At 40.4% G+C, this 15,768-nt stretch overlaps 2 protein-coding genes across 2 annotated transcripts; both read right to left on the reverse strand.

Moving 5' to 3' along the window:
* Nucleotides 1–231: 231 nt before the first annotated feature.
* Nucleotides 232–5,273, reverse strand: LOC102719213 (ERAD-associated E3 ubiquitin-protein ligase HRD1). Its single transcript, XM_006656847.3, has 8 exons — nt 5,048–5,273; nt 4,270–4,869; nt 3,471–3,647; nt 3,239–3,388; nt 2,962–3,164; nt 2,687–2,828; nt 1,653–1,863; nt 232–738 (listed from the first exon to the last, which is right to left on the reverse strand). Exons 2-8 carry the CDS (start codon nt 4,800–4,802, stop codon nt 649–651), a joined length of 1,506 nt encoding a protein of 501 aa, XP_006656910.3. The 5' UTR covers nt 4,803–4,869; nt 5,048–5,273; the 3' UTR covers nt 232–648.
* A 1,767-nt stretch (nt 5,274–7,040) lies between these two features.
* LOC102719497 (protein FATTY ACID EXPORT 1, chloroplastic-like) lies at nt 7,041–12,055 on the reverse strand. Its single transcript, XM_006656848.3, has 6 exons — nt 11,640–12,055; nt 8,912–9,110; nt 7,731–7,898; nt 7,483–7,529; nt 7,364–7,404; nt 7,041–7,273 (listed from the first exon to the last, which is right to left on the reverse strand). Exons 1-6 carry the CDS (start codon nt 11,802–11,804, stop codon nt 7,189–7,191), a joined length of 705 nt encoding a protein of 234 aa, XP_006656911.1. The 5' UTR covers nt 11,805–12,055; the 3' UTR covers nt 7,041–7,188.
* Between the last annotated feature and the right edge of the window lie 3,713 nt (nt 12,056–15,768).

Genomic DNA, 15,768 nt, shown 5'->3' on the forward strand with positions numbered 1-15,768 from the left:
ACTTAGCAAAGAACAAGCTATCGATGTAATATGTCTGCCTGCGCACATATGCCTATGATTTATGAAAAGTAATCGGAACATGAAAACTAATCGGAATCGGATCTCCGATGAATTTCGAGACCAGGCGGCCAACCCGCCCGAATTCATTTCGGAGAGATTCATATATTATACGAGGCAATAAATTCATGGAAACAATGCTCTTCTTGAAATTAGTGTTAGTGTGAGATGAATAGAAAAGGACGCAGCCCATATTCACATTTATTGAATTCAGCATTGAATGTCTCTTCAGTATAAATTCAACTGTGGCATACAAACACAAATGACAGAATGAAGACTGATAGTTCAGATTGAAAAATCATGTCCCTTTTTATCCAAGTAGTTGAGCTAACTTGAAAAATTAGTGATAGTTACAACACTGCATCTCTATGTCAAAGGTATTTTCTGGGCTTGGCAAGACGATTTAAACTCCTCAAATTACCACATAAAGCAAATAAATATCTCATAAGAGGCCTCTAACATGGACATACAAATGAACAAGCCTACCAAAATCGAAATAAAGCATGGCATGGGAGTTTCCCCAAGGGTATTTGCCAAGTCACCATCTATATCCTTTGTTTGTCCAGCCCCCACCTTCTCCTTATTTACAACTCAATCGCTTTTTGTGTGGTCACCATTCTCATTGTTAGTTGCTGATGAAGTAGCCCCATGCTGCAACATTTGCAGTTGGATTTGCAACATCTGGGAAAAAGGAAATGATGGATTAATCCTGTTGAATATAGACAAATAGCAAATTAAAGAATATGTTCAACATTGTCCCTAATAAGCATGCCATTGGGAAATAAGGTGAAGCACAGAAGTTATTGCCATTCTGCACATGCATGGTAGCAAATGATCTAGCTCATCATCTAGTTATCATTAATTAGTAGACAGACATTTAAATCTAGGGCAACATTGCAGAATATAACCTATTACAAGTAGTTGTTTTAATCTAATGAACTATGTTTACCATCTAAAGTTAGTTGTTGGCATTAATCTAGTGTTTAAAACAGAGCAATATAGATACTTAACACTGCATACAACTCTGCAATATCAAGGACACCTCAACATATGTCATTATCAAAGGGACAAGTACATAAAATAACTGATATTACAAAATAAAACAGCTTGCTGGCATGCCTATAGATATAGATTTTGGACCACTTCATACCATGACAAGCAGTCATAATGAATATCGTGAAAACATATTGGGTGCATTCATACAAATCATTTTACATAACCCCACTCAGAATATAATATGGCAAAAACATATCAGGTCATTGGTCACGATTAGTTAAATATTTGGAAGTGAGAGATCTTATTAACAACTTGTAACCCATGTGCATGACCGCAAGCTAATTTAGAAGGTCATAAAGTTATAGATCCATGTGACACCCAGCTTCCCATGAATCCAAGTCATCAATGTCTAATCTAGTAGCTCTTACAAAGAGAATGCAACTTTGAATGAGTGCAGTTAAAGATGTGTTTGCAACAGACATACCCCAAAATTACTATTTGCATGCAGCCTGCATAAGCCTATCATATGTGACACTTGGTAGTGCCATTGCAAAACACATATCGTGATTTAAGTAGGCTTTAAGAACTAAGTAGCTTACCTCTATCTGGCTCTTTATAGCATTCTCGTATGCCTTCTGCAGTGAATTTTCAAGTTCCCTAGCAGTTGTCATTGAACCAACAGCACCACGTGCATAAAAAGCAGGTGCTGAAGGACCAGCGGTTGCATGGTCTTTCGGTGATTGATTGGAAGTACTTGCTTCTCCAGATTGTGGACCACCACTTGATGTAGACTGTGAAGAATTTGAATGCCTACGTGGAATACATGTTACTTATCAGTATCAGGATGCACAAAGCAAATAACCAAATGATTACACCTAATATTTCATATTTTATCAATATGTATTGGGAAACAAGTTGATTAACCCAACCCTGTTTAGTGGTTACAGAAATAAGGGATCGGTTACAGAAACACTTAAGAACAAACAAGCATGACTATATAGTCCAAGCAAATGTTAAGTAAATATTTAAAAATTACAGTATAACTCTGAACAAACCATGCAAATTAACTCACCTAAGAGTTCACATAAACAAACTACCTTCAGTTAAATCATCACGAAAAACATGCTTTTACACAACAATTTTAGGTACTCATATTTCCTTTACATTCATCACACCTTAAGGGTTACAGAGGTACTTACTATGAAAGACAATATATGAATATGACACAGGCATGATTGAGTTGTTAGGCCAGTGAATTGGCTAAGCCTGTGGTGATAGCAATGCCCAAAGGTGTAATTTGTGAAATATCATGAGAGAGAGAGAGAGAGAGCATATGCATAGCATTGGAAGAACAGGATAAAAGAAAGGTGGTACAAGTGTTATCCATCATACTAATGAACCAATGTGCCATCAATACAGCACAATCAAATTTATAATCGTCCAATAAAGTTCATAGATAATAAGGCAGCTTGCAAGAAAAAAAAAGCGATATCCAAACTTTCAGGAAGCCACAAGTTTCATCATCCACAAAAGAATTTCAGATTTGCCATTTGTTATCATAGCTAACAAATCTGGAATGGAATTACAAAAGGTTTGCAATGGTCTCTTCAGAAAAAAAAAGTAGAATCAATACCTATTCAAATTGTTTGCTGGAGTATAAGCAAAGGATCTCCCATATAAGGAAGCAGCTGAAGCAGCTGCTTCAAGTTTTGCTTGGCGCCTGATTACGTTCTCACCTGCTGCTCCTTCTGAACCTGGTATACCATTGCCTGGAGCTATTTTTGTTTATATTGAATTAGGAACGATGTATAAAACTGTTTCCAAATGTAGTGCTAGTGCAAAATGACACCAAAAGGTTTAATTGGGAAAGTGTAACAGCAACATTCAGATGAATGAAAAGACACTCACCAGGCTGAACTCCAGGATGAATTCCATGCGGACGTACTGCAGGACGCCCATTATCCGGGGGCAGAATTGGAGCTCTACATGTAGGGCAAGTGTGTTGGCGTTCTAACCACGACCTCAAACAATGCACATGGAACAGGTGTCCACAAAGCAGCTTCTTTGCTGTGGTCATCTCCTCACGGCAAATGATACATGTAGCATCGCTCCTGAATATAAAAACTTAATTCACAAACAATTTCCATCACTGAATCAACTGAATTAAAATTTCAATAAGACTCACGCATTGAGCTCATCTGCTGTGGCATCTGGAAATCTTTCATTCATGTTGGAAGTTATCTTTCTGTAGCGCACATAATCTGCAATACGGATTCTGAAGTTGCGGAATGTCTCATACAGCTCACGTATCAAGTGCAGTGGGACACCATAGTTCCTAATATATCCATATATAAGATCAGCTACCCAGGTTAACAGTACAACACATTAAGGAGAAACATTATGTTAAGAGAACTTACAGGAAGATAGCTATGAAGAAGAGCATATACAAAGACAAGTGTACAAGGTCACTGATCAGCTCCAAGTAAAATGTATACACTGCCTTTTTCTCCCATTGACCTTCCATTAGCATGTCACTGACATAGAATATATACTTCACAAATGTAGATACTGTCGATGTTGCTAGTATCATATACCTGACATGCACATTCTTGAGTTATTATGAATCTCAATATGATGAAATAACACAAGAATAAATGGTCAGCAGATATAGAGAAGAATAACATCAGGGATCAGGCAACTGCAAGATTAATCAATATGGTTGTCACATTGCATGAAAGGCGTGTCCCACCACTTCAAAACAATAGACAGCAAGGATTATACAGCTGATAAATCTTACTAAAATCTAAAGTTCAAAAAGAAAGACCTGGTGATCTTGAAGTGTTTACAGTATTGCATCCTCTCAAACAAGCAAAATTCAATGGGACCATTATAGATTAACTGACTGAGACCTTGGAATATAACAACCGAACATCAAAATGAATGGATTTTTGTAATCGTATTAGACAAATTCATCCATGGGTAATGAATACATCAAATGAAATTGAATTCATTAATAATAACTACTGACTACCATAGGGTAAGGTCCAGTGCAAAAAGAGAAGTATTGAAAACAAAATAAAATTATTACTTACGAATTACTAAATGCCTTCATAGTATGTAACGATCAAAATCCATGCTCATAACTCTCAAGCACGTGTTGTTTAAGAGAGCATAACAAAAAAAAATCCAAAATCATGAAGTAAAAGTGGAGCTTACTCAAACGAAAAGAAGATGGCAACAGACGCCTCTCGCTTGTTTATCAGCGACCTGAGCGAGTTGGACAGGAAGAGGCAGTCGACGACGAGTAGGAACACCATGAAGGAGACGATCCTGGCGTGCGAGAGCATCGGCACGGACGGCGTGGTCTCGATGTACTCGACCCTCTTGTGCGCGAGCCAGTGCAGCGCCTTGACGAGCAGCAGCGCGGCGACCATGGCGAGGAAGGTGACCGAGAAGTCCTGCCTGAAGATGGTGACCGCGAAGAGGATCTCCACGACCTCCCGCCACGCCTGCTCGTTGAGCCGCTCCACCTCGGCCTCCCGCAGCGGCCCCAGGAAGACCCGCTTGACGAGCTGCCAGGCGACGCACATGGCGACGAGGCCCGTGTTGAGCAGCAGCACGAAGCAGATCTTGGAGGTGGAGAGGTACACCATCGCCGGGTAGAACTGCTCCCGGCTGCTGAACGCGTAGTACACCGCCGTCGCCGTCGCCATCAGGCTGAACGCCGCGTACGTCTGCAGCCGAATCATCTCCTCCTCCTCCTCCTCCTCCTCCTCCTCCTCCGCCGCCGCCGCCGCCGCCGCCGCCTCCCCCAAACTGCACCACCAGATCAACAAATTAGTCGCCAAAATCCCCTCGCGATCTAACACTAAAACTACAAGTAATTCAATCGCCCGAAATGAAATGAACCGCCCCCAAACCCTAGGGATCGATCAGGCCGCGCTAGATAAGACCAGATCCAGCAGAACACAGCAGCGCGATCCGAGCTGCTTACCAGGAGTAGCTGTGGATTTCTCCGGTTGGGTTCTACGAGGAGAGATCGGAAGGAGACATGTCGCGAGGATTGGATTTTTTTCGTTTCTTGATTCGAACAAGGTGGATGGATAAATTCGCTGCGATTTTTGGGTCGCGACTCGCGAGAGGGTTTGGGAATTTTTTTTCTTTTCTTTTTTTTTTCGCTGGCTGTTTTTTTTTCTTTTTTGGAAGAGAAACGGGCAGACGAATTGATCGATTCGATCCTGGTTGGAAAGAGAGAGAATGGCGCGAGGAGAGGTGGTGGTCGTAGGCGCGGTCCACCACGTCGGATGAAGACGCGTGGGAGATCTCGTTGTGGGTGTGGGTGTTGCTGTGTACGGAGTATGCGGGGCGGTGGACTTGGTTCATTGAGCGGTTTGTGGGGGTGCGACGCCGGCGTGTCGCCGGCCAATGGGTCGTCGCCACGTGGACATTGACACGTCGGCCTATGCTATTATCTTTTTGGAGTTCAACCAAGCGGTTTCGTCTAGTTTTTGCGTCCAGCAAGTGAAATGAAGTCGAACAAAACTTTATACGGTGTGATCGTAATTTTATATCATTTATACCACTAGTGTCAATACTATGATAAAAAGTTTGATTTTGATTATTTTATCACACAAGAATGCCATAACCAACGTAGCATGAATCTCATAATTTGCCTCATAATACATGTTTAAAGCGCGCTCACGTTTATATAATATCTACGAGGATTCGATTTTTTTAAATGCTTGAGTTTTGCTTGGTGGAATAACGCGTGGATAAATCAACCATCATAATGTCTACTATGTCCATAGGCTATTACATGGTAACCGAAAAGAGCCCTATTTCAACTGAAACTTTTGTTTGTAATAGTTAATAAAACTTAAATAATATGTTGTTTTATTCGAAAAGGGGATATCTAGGCTCTATTTGTTATTAGGGGCCGTCCATTTCCCCTCTTTCTCAGCCTAGATTTTTCTCGTTTTTCACGCACACGCATCCCAAACTGCAATTTTCTATAGAAAAGTTGCTTTAAAAATCATATTAATCTATTTTTCTAATTTTTATAATTAATAATTAATAATTAATTAATCATGTACTAATATATTACCGCGTTTTTCGCGCCGGGTAAATTAACTTACTCCAAACGGGCCAGGGAAGTCATATTCTATCCACTAGAGTGTGTCCTCTCATCATATTTTATCCTTTTTCACTTAATTCTCTCAATTTATCAAGCATGGCTAGAAATAATAATTCTTGTGGGAAACACAATTAAAAAAATAAGCAATTTGAGAAACAAAACTAAGCAAAATTTAATTTGGCGAGGAACTCAAGTTTTATCTATTCCATAAAATTTGTGAATATGTAAATCCCAATAGAACATAAAGTGTAATGAAAATTAAGTTCAAGAACTGAACTACCTTACACTGCATACTCCATCTATTTCATATTATAAGTCATTTGACTTTTTTCCTATTCAAACTTCTTAAATTTAACCAAAATTTATAGAAAAATATATTAATATTTTCAACACAAGACAAACCTATTATAAAAGTACATTTAATGTTAGATTTAATGAAACTGATGTAATATTTTAAATGTTGCTAATTTTTTTCTACGAAAATATTTGAACTTAATAGAGTTTGACTTGGAAAAAAAATCAAATGACTTAATACGAAACGGAGGGAGTAGTAACTTTGTTTCATGTATAAGTTGTTCTAACTCATCCTAGAATCAACTGGACACATATATAAAACATAATTATTTATAATTGGGAGCTAACACTCTACTATTGTCTGAATCGTGTTTTTCAGGCTTCTCCCGTGTTGTTCCCCGAGCAATAAATTACGAATTGCTCAATGGATATGCTCAACGCATTTTTGGATGTAGTACATAACTATATATTGCCTGTGCTCAATGGATTTTTGTGGTAAGAACTCAAGGACAACTTTTATGTACGTCTTTCCAGGAAAAAATAGTTCAGGTTGAGAAAGGGAAAAACTGTATTTTCGTTATGTACCCAAATGAGCTAAGGTTGAATACAACTTATTCTTTTTGCCGTGCTCCAATGGAAAAAAAAAAAAGAGAACACATTCTATGATCGGTACAATTACGAAAACACGAACGGACTACAAGTTTGATTTACTGAACAACTGCTGCCTTCTTCTTTGGTGGTGGATTGCCCCCAGCAAGTACCACATATGAGTAGAAGCAGATCATAGCAGCACTGGTGACATAAGAAATATTAGTAACATGAGTATCAAGAGGCTGAGATCATCAGTTGATCAAGGCAAGCAAAAGACAAAGTGGGAATTACCTGAGTGCAATGTAAAAGCCCCAGGGAAGCAGTTTCTTTGTCTGACATAACAGGATTAATAAATCAGAATTAAGAGTAAGATTCAGAATTCTTGAGAACAAAGAGGAAGTGTCACTTACTGTGGTGTACGCCTGAAAGTGCTTCCATGCTACTGCAGAAGCAACAGCTGCAAATGATGAGCAGAGAAGGTTATTCACAGTGAGAACTACAATCTTGCTTATAATAGCAATATAATCTGGTTGAGTCAAAATGAATGTAACAGCCAAGAGATATATCCTAATACTATAATATCAAGTATCAAGTCACTGCCAAGTCATGCCTTGATTCATTGAAACTGCTAAAATGCTAAGTTAGGAAATGACAATACCTGCTTGTGCCAGTATGAAGGGCAAGCTTGACTTTCCACTCCTCCAAACCTTGAGGCTAAGCACACCAAGGGCCAATATTGCAAGGCCAGGTGCAACACCGAAAGTAAGACTTACGGTACTCCTCCAAAACAGAAATCCAACAAGACCCATGGAAAATAAAATTGCACCTGAATTTCATGAATTACATGTTAGTAGTACTCATTTACTTATTTTATAAAATAGAAAACGGTTTCATTAGGCCCCTAAAATATTATGATCAGTCTACTAAACCTACTGAAGGATGAAACTGAGCATTCTTAGGGTATGAAAACCGGTATAAATAACCCCCAAGGGCGGTTTTCGAGGTGGTTTTGCAGTAGTGGTAGCAGACATGGTTAATGATGTAGTTACTGGCTTGGGTTAGCGGCAACTAAGGGCGTTGGTGTTGGCCTGTGAAAAGTGGTAGCTAAGAGAGAGATGGGAGTGCACGATGACATGTGGGAAATTACCTAAACCATCACCATGTCATAGCCATAATGGCAAAACCACCTCCAAACTTCATACTTTAGGGCGTATAAATCTGTTTTTTTTTTTACTTTAGGGAGTACTTTAGAGGATGGAGTGGACTTATTCCTAGAAAATATACATGCAAGTATGCAACAGAAAATAGGATATACCAGTGTTAGAGCATTTAACCAGTCACCACAAAAGGCTGACGTATACAAAGTTTCCTCAACTAGATTCCATGGTAGAATGGCAGAGGACATTATACCCTTTAGTTCAAGAATTACTCCAGCAATGTATAACGACCATGGTCCATGTAGTCTATATAGGTGGTATTAGTTGTGGCAAACTCCAAAATACTTATGGATAGAGTAAAAAAAAGGTGAGTCCCAAATGAGAAAAGAATGTGAGAACATTTATTCTTACGGGCAGCTCATATGGCTACGGACTACTTTAGCCATTAATACTATAATGACCACCCCACAATGTATAAAGACAGCCCATATAAGAACATTTATTCTATAATGATCACTTTTGTAGTACATTGTGGATGCCCTAAGATCATGAAATACAATAATTTGAGGAAATTATAGAAAAATGACAGAACTACATCAAGCTACTTTTTGATACAATTCAAATAATGGTCAGAATTAAAAATCAATACCGAACATAGCTTTGAAGAAAGTTGAAGTCATACCAAAAGGGATCCCTAGGCAAAAATCATGTATTATTGCACCCTTGTGTTGAGGAACAGCCTCTTGGTCTATGTCCATTTCTGTATTAGTAGGTGAGACGGTGGTTGGCTGTTGATTTTCATCTTCTGCATGCTCTGTGACAGCATTAGGATCAACAGGACTGCTGGTATACTCTGCTTTCATGCACATTGCTGTCAATGGCTGCAAGGGCATAAACTAGACATAAGAGGAGGAAAGGATTTTACAAAGATTAGGAGCAATATAAAGATTAGTGGGCAAGTTATGCCTAACTTCTTTTTTTCTCGAAAACACAAGAGAATTGCATTTCGTTTCATTAAGGGGAAGAAAATAAAGCAAAATACAAAATAGGAGAACCAAAGCCCTTCCACACACAGAACTCAGCCAACACTGGAAGCACTAGCTGCCCCGGTTTGCCAGCCAACAAAGAAGCTTCCAGAGGACAGATGCTCCCACTAAGCACCAAAGATGCCTAAATTCCTCTCAGAAGAATTTTATGTTACTTGAATAGGATAACTGACTACAGACACACATAAATTTATGAGATTCAACTAAATACCATTTTGTTTTTTAAAAAGGATATGGTCTCCAAGCTTCCAAAGATAACAAAAACATGATAGTGCAACATCAAATATTTCATAATTATCTCAGCACAGAGGGAGGCAAGTGCTGATGTTTGCTTCGAAATTTTGCCGCCAACAAAATAATTTTTGCTTAGACATTCCTGCAGAAACAAAAAAAAAAGTCTATATAGTAATCCTGCAAGATGCAGGAATTTAAGTATTAGATGATGATCAACCTGTCATATAGAAACTATCCCGAGACATAGCTTACCTAGGCTTGGTGTTGACAAGTTGTCGTTTAGAGTCGACGATTATAAATGGAAGGCTTTGGTTTATACAGTATACATAACCATCTGTCATGTGGTATCATCCATGCATAGTAATGTAATCATGATGGCCCAGCATTTATGCTTACTCTTCCATATTAAACCCACTTGCTTATGCCAAAAACATGCCAACAGAAGTTACACGACCTGTAGCATCCCATCCAGGGATCTCAAACACACAGATACACATGACTAACGCATTTATGCTCTATACATAATATGCTCTATGATAGATAGTGGATGATGTCCAACAAATGCATGCTACAACAGTATTAGTATTACTGCTTTAGAATCATGTAAATGAGTTCTTGAGAGAGTATGTAAGCACCATAATGCATGCTTTTTGTGAGACCATTCATAAATGCATCATAGTATCTGTTATATATTATTATATATTTATAGGATTTATCCAGGGCAGGCTCTACAGTTTTGAGGGCCCTAGGCGAACTCGGTACCATGGCCCTTTAGGTCAAATATTTTTTACTTGTAAAACATATTGTATAAATCATTTATCATATAAAGTGATAAAAATAATATATCACTAACCGGATGTGCACTATGCAGTAGCTCTCAAGAGTTGTTAGTTCTTGCTACTGATATATAACATTGATACTACAATTGAAAAACTAAAATAAAGCATAAAATAAAAATAATTTATGAGAAAAAAATTTAAATTTATGTTTATAGCGATTTAAAAGCTGGTGCTAAAAAATAAACTACACCTTAAAACAACTCTATAATTAGGTTTCAAAATTTTCAAATTTGGCTGCCATTGATAAGCCAACAAGTAAACTACGTAGTTGCTAACAGTGGCGAACCCAGAACAGAAATTACCGAAGGCCCTATACATGTCATACACATATAGTATTCTTATTTTCAACTAATAATATAATTCATATAGACTAAAACAACTTAAATATTAGAATTTTACTCGGGGTCCTGTGACCCTGGGAGCACTACATAGGAACGCCCCTGGTTGCTAACCTGATAATATATTAGTATTCATAAGTTGACAAACAACCTACTTTAAAAAAAAAAATCAACTCCATCAGCATATAAAGATAATATTGAGTTGGGCTACCTCCCGGTTGGGTCCCTAGGCGGTCGCACCTCCCACCTAGGCCCTCAGCTGGCCTCATACCATTATTTACAAAGGCATATTACATTTAATTACATGAGGTTTTGAATGCAAAATTTATGGTTCCTCCAACCCATATTCTTGGAGGGAGAAGTTATTGCAGAGCAGACAGTATCTGGTTAGCACATAACAAAGCAGAAGCACTAAATCAGCAGGAATTCACCGTAGGACAACAATGGGAGTGATAAAGCACAACGTAATGTGCTGTCATGTCACTAAATCAGCAGGAATTCGCCGTAGGACAACAATGGGAGTGATAAAGCACAACGTAATGTGCTGTCATGTGGTATAACATTCCCGCTCAAATAACAATGCAAGTAACCGAAAAGGGGGAAATTCAATTGTTGCTTTGCTTTCAAGGAAAGGTTTAAGTCAAACATATGATGTTTTTAGCTGAAACTGATGTAAAAATAATAGGCTAGTTCTAGTAGTGCAAATTCATCTAGTTTGATTTGTGTATTCCCTCTCTCTTTCTCTCGCACAGAATACCTTTCTACCCTGCACCATTTGATGGCAAAAGTTACAGTTCTAAGCAATTCCAACCCTGCTCTAACCATTTGATACGCTACAAAACTCCATCGCGAAATCTGCCTCCCCTAATTCTACCAGAGCCATCGAAAGACTATATTCCAGATCCAGGTAGCTCCCGGGGCAAGATCGTAAGAAGGGGTCAGAAACCTCTCACCTTGGACGCGACGCCGGCGGAAATCGATCCCCGGGCGAGAGACGCCGGGACCCTCGACGTGGCGAGCGGCGCGAAGCGGAGGACGCCGCCGGAGGGAGCCGGCCACCTCCTCGCCATCGCCGCCGCCGCCCCGGCCCCGGGCCCGCGGAGCAGCGCCGCCGCCATGTCCGATGATGGTTCTCCGCCGAGGCTTCGTCCGGAGGAGGCCGCTGGCCGCGGAGTTCGAGTCCCTGCTCCGACGAGCCGGGAGGCGGGCTCGCGCGACGCGTGGAAGGGGAGAGAGGAGGGGAGGAGAGGAGGAAGAGTCGTGCCCGGCGGCTACCTCGGTCTCGGTCCCTCTCGCTGGTGAGCTGGTTCGTCGTGGTCGGCGGCGAGGCGACCCGCTCTGGCGACGCGAGTGGCAGGCACGTGGGGAAAGCGGAAGCTGGGCGAGGCGACGGCCCAATTTACGGGCTGTTGGGCCCGATCGGATATTCGGATGGGATTATTACTACGTATTTGGTTTGACCGTTTGATTACACAATTAGTAATTGCATAAATATATTGAGGCGAAATGCATATATGATTAATGAAAAAAAATAAGGGAATAGATATAATATTATTTAGATTAATACATGATATATGTGTGTAAAATTGATATAGTGTTGATTGAGCCAAATGATATATTTGTAAACTAAAAATAATTTGTATTAGGAAACAATGTTGTATTCAATAGAAATTAGAGATAGAGTCCAAATCGAATTTGTTATTTCCTTTTATCTATTAGAAATCATGTCTTGTGTCTGATATGGACTCGTATCCACCCGTGTGTATAAATATGTATGCCCTGGTGAAGCATCTAGGCCCATGTTATTAATTTTGGTAATTAATGACAAGCGTTAATTATGGACTAACCGTTTTCACTTGAGTTAAATATTTAAGTTAGTACCACATTCTCGATGCACATGGATGATTATCGAAGAATTAAAAGATTGGAGGCACGGAGCGAAGACAAGAAACGATAAAACTCGGGTATTAGCTTTAAATTGATCGAGGCGAAGGGCGATCAAATTTGATAGTTTGTTTTTAGCTTTGTCGTACTATTAAAAGGGATAATGACCTAGCAAAGAGATGATTTTAATTGCCACATTAGGTCATTTGCATAAACACTTGAAACATATTTTTATTCTTGCAATACTCACCGGAGTCGGCCAGACCTAGGCCGGTCAGACCGATGGTGATAGGGCAGTCTGACCGCAGGCCACCGGCCGGTCTGACCGGCCACTTTGTGGCGGTCTAACCGGCTGGTTTGGCCGGTCTGACCGCTAGCACCTGGGCGGTCTGACCGACCCCCTGAGGCCGATTTTTGACCTCGGGTTGGCCGATACGGAGCCGTAGTCGGTCAGACCGAGCTAAAAGCGGTTTGACCGAGCTGAGGTCGGTCTGACCGGCCACTCAACTCCAATCTGACCAGCCAGGCCGATGAGATCATCTGTCAGAGCTCCAACGGTTAGTTTTCTAGCCGTTGCACAGTAGCACGGTCTGACCGGCCACATACCTCCGGTCAGACCAGCAGTACATAGAGTTGGGGCATTTTGACCCCCAACGGCTAGAATTTATTGGTAGGGGTATAAATACTCCCCCACCAGCAGTAAGAGAACTCTTTTGACAGCCATTTCAATTGCTCACACCCCTTGCATCTCTCTCACACTCATTTGAGCTTAGGGCTCATGCATTTAGTGTGTTAGAGGGAGTTCTAGCCAAGAGTCAAGTGCATTGCTTCATTGTAGAGCTAGTGTGGCACTTGATCATCTCCACGCCGGGTCATCGCTTGTTACTCTTGGAGGTTGCCGTCTCCTAGACGGCTTGTGGAGAAGTTGCCCGGTGATCTCTCCAAGAAGTTGTGGAAGAGGCCCGGCGCCAGCTTGTGAGTGGCTTGGTGTTCGCCATCTCCGGAGTGGAGGAAGAACAACCCTAATGATCAAGGCTTGGGTAGTTCTCTCCTTGGGCTGGCTCCCGCCTTGCCCACCCCTTGACGAAGGGGGCATGCGGTGGCTTTATGGTTGAGTGGTGGAGTTGGGCTCGCTTCAACAGGGAGTAGTAAACAGGCGAGTTTCCGAACCTCGGTGAAAAACTACTTGTCTCATTATCTCTCTTACTTGCCACATTTACATTTGTGCAATTTACATTCCTAGAGACATACTTATGATCATTTCATCATAGAATTGCAAAACTAGACTTAGAAAGTATGATTTACTTTCCTAGTGATATAATTGAGCCACTATCACCCTAGGATTGCAAAACATAAGTTAGTTACTTGTTTAGCCTTGCTCTCCACCAAGCCTAGTAACTTAGGTTAGTTTTGATTAGGGGTGATTTAATTTTTAATCGCCTATTCACCCTCCTCTAGTCGACATCTTGATCCTACACCTGGGTCATTGTAAATCATCTACATCTACGTAACATAGATCAATTACTCTCGATGCATCGTCACCCTCTTCACCGAGGTTTATCTCCGGCGGAACTTGGCACTTGACGCGGGGCTGCATCGTCTCGATCTCCGACGGAGGGGTAAGTCCTACGTTCCGCTGGGCAAGGTAATTGTATCGGCAAGATTAGAACTATCTCGGTTTAGTCCGATCTTCTAATCTGGTTGTGCGGTTGCTAGTTACCGTATTTGTTTCAGCTTAGGTTACTCATGTATCTTGAATTAATCTGGTCAACCACTTTAGGTGATCTACGTTGGTTTGATATTTGCTATTTGACATATTCAATCTAGTATTGTTTCGGTTCGGTCCGATCTATTAGATTGCATTTATCAAATAGTTTATATCAGGTCGTTGTATTTTACTCATTGTTTTATCAGAGTACCAGCCAATAAATTATCAGTCATCGGCTCATCGACTTGATAGCGATCTAGATATGTTTAGTATCTGGTCTGACATTGCTAGGCGTAGTCTTGAACTGCCTCAGTTTGGTCCGATCTTCTAAGGATGTGTTTGGTTTGTGAACTAGGTGAGATGGGTTAGATTTATCCCTGTTTTACATAATGGGTTGGATCCATTACTTATTTCAACTTGCCCACACGTAGTTACTACTAAGGTGTAAGTGGGCCGGCCCGCTAACTCGTCCATCCTACAAAACATGGATGCATCCAACCCATCCCACGTAGTTCACGAACCAAACACATCCTTAGAAGATCGGACCAAACCGAGGCAGTTCAAGACTACGCCTAGCAATGTCAGGCCAGATACTAAACATATCTAGATCGCTATCAAGCCGATGACTGATAACTTATCGGCTGGTACTTCGATAAAACAATGAGTGAGATACATCGACCTCATACAAACTATTTGATAAATGCAATCCAATAGATCAGACCGAACCGAGACAATATTAAATTGAATATGTCAAATAGCAAATATCGAACCAACATAGATCACCCAAAGTGGTCGACCAGATCAACTCAAGATACGAAAGTAATCTAAGCTAAAACTGATACGATAAATAGCAACCGTATAGGCGGATCAGAAGATCGGATTGAACCAAGATAGTTCTAATCTACTTGATACAATCGTCAAGGCCGGTGAAACGTATGACTTACCCCTGCTTTGAAGATCAAGACGACGTAGCTCCTCGTTAGGTGCCAAGTTTCGCTGGTGATGAAACCTCGGTGAGGAGGGTGGCGATGCTCCAAGAGTAATTGATCTATATTATATAGATGTAGATGATTTATAATGACTCCGGATGTACGTATTTATATCCATGGGTGGATACTGATCCATGTCGGGTACGACACATATTTCCTAATAGATAAAAGGAAAAAACTAGTCCTGGTCAAACTCTAACTCTAATCCCTATTGGATACAATACATGTTTCGTAATAGATAAAAGGAAACAACAAGTCCCGATCAGACTCTAACTCTAGAGATAAAAGCAAAATACAAAAAATGACTCTAATTAATAGGTAAAATTAACCAGCCATGCCTTGGTCTTCACGATTCTTTCTTGAATTTAGAGTCTTTCGGATAAAATTTCTATTGGCTAATTGCATCTTTCCTTATCCTAATTCACAAAGAAATTTAACCAAAATTTGGTGTTAACAACTGGGTATGTATTGATCTTATCAGATTAGGTCTCTATCTGTAAC

This window comes from Oryza brachyantha, chromosome 6 (assembly GCF_000231095.2).
Source record: "Oryza brachyantha chromosome 6, ObraRS2, whole genome shotgun sequence".
In the NCBI taxonomy this organism is placed as follows: domain Eukaryota; kingdom Viridiplantae; phylum Streptophyta; class Magnoliopsida; order Poales; family Poaceae; genus Oryza; species Oryza brachyantha.